Consider the following 1141-nt stretch of genomic DNA (forward strand, 5'->3'; position numbering starts at 1 on the left):
AAAACATGAACCAGTGACGGCCTGTCATAGTTACTGCCCTTTATAAAAATACTTTTTACAAAAAAATAAATACACATTAATGCGTATTATATGTTTAAAACATTTAACATGTAAACATGTAATCAATCAAAAAATGTTATGACCCCCACACAGTGCCTCCACTGACTCCCATGGGGTGGCGGACCCCCTGTTGAACACCTTTGCTTTACAGCATAAAATGTGACAGAAATTTAAATTAAAACAAATCTAAATTTGTTTTAATTTGAATGAATGAGGCACAGAGTTCTGTCGGTGTTACCAGTGGACGTGAAATGTAACAAATCAAAACACTTCACAGCCAAGTTCCTTTATTCCAACTTGAAACTTGACCAGTGTTTGAAACTCACACATTCAGCGAAAAGTGCCGCGTCCCTGCGTGGTGTGACCGGATCCTGTGGAGAGGGAAGAACATCAAGCACCAACATTACAGGAGTCACATGACTCTGAAGACCAGCGACCACAAACCAGTCAGTTCGCTGCTCGTCGTTGGGGTAAATGAGTCAGCCTGCTATTTTGATATCCTCCACCGCGTCGTGGGCTGAGTTTGACGTCTGTGCTCACGCCACACGTGTTCCCACAGATCAAGAGGGTCAACAACGAGGCCTACAAGAAGACGTTTGAAGAAATTGTCCGCAATATCGACAAAATGGAGAACGAGTGTATTCCCTCCGTCACCCTGTCCAAACGAGAGGTAACGTTTCTCAGTGATTTCACCCTGTGGTCAATCGACTTCTCTGTTGATACTGAACGTGACTTCATGATGATTCCTGTCAACAGACCACTTTTTTTTTCTTTTTCTCTTTCTTTTTTTTTTTTTTCTCTCTTTTTTTTTTTTTTATAAAAATCCAAACCCCTCCACTTTAAAGATGTGAAGTTCATGCAGCATCAGGCGGAGGCTTTCACCATCACGAACGACGGACAGGTGCCCTGTCAGTTTGAGTTTATCACCAAACCCAACGAACCCACGTACTGCAAGCCCTGGCTCACGGCCAATCCTCCAAAAGGCTTCATCGCTCAGGGTGAGGATTAGTTCGCGCCAAGTATCGTGTAAAAATAATGGGGGGAAATATTATTACATGAACTGGTTCCATATGTAACATCA

At 42.6% G+C, this 1141-nt stretch overlaps 1 protein-coding gene across 1 annotated transcript; it reads left to right on the top strand.

The window, feature by feature from the left end:
• The first annotated feature begins 12 nt into the window (after window positions 1-12).
• LOC103399189 (type II inositol 1,4,5-trisphosphate 5-phosphatase-like) lies at window positions 13-1086 on the top strand. Its single transcript, XM_017031037.2, has 3 exons — window positions 13-530; window positions 620-730; window positions 893-1086. The coding sequence occupies exons 1-3, from the start codon at window positions 477-479 to the stop codon at window positions 1067-1069; spliced, it is 342 nt and encodes a 113-aa protein (XP_016886526.1). The 5' UTR covers window positions 13-476; the 3' UTR covers window positions 1070-1086.
• Window positions 1087-1141: the final 55 nt, after the last annotated feature.

Source organism: Cynoglossus semilaevis, unplaced genomic scaffold (assembly GCF_000523025.1).
Source record: "Cynoglossus semilaevis isolate Cse_v1.0 unplaced genomic scaffold, Cse_v1.0 scaffold2036, whole genome shotgun sequence".
NCBI classification, from domain to species: domain Eukaryota; kingdom Metazoa; phylum Chordata; class Actinopteri; order Pleuronectiformes; family Cynoglossidae; genus Cynoglossus; species Cynoglossus semilaevis.

Excerpts from the sequence above, each read along its gene's own strand:
- LOC103399189 (XM_017031037.2), top strand. The coding sequence starts at position 477 with ATGACTCTGAAGACCAGCGACCACAAACCAGTCAGTTCGCTGCTCGTC. Across the intron at positions 531-619 it reads GTTCGCTGCTCGTCGTTGGG|ATCAAGAGGGTCAACAACGA; the intron begins GTAAATGAGTCA and ends GTGTTCCCACAG. Across the intron at positions 731-892 it reads TCACCCTGTCCAAACGAGAG|CTCCACTTTAAAGATGTGAA; the intron begins GTAACGTTTCTC and ends AAATCCAAACCC.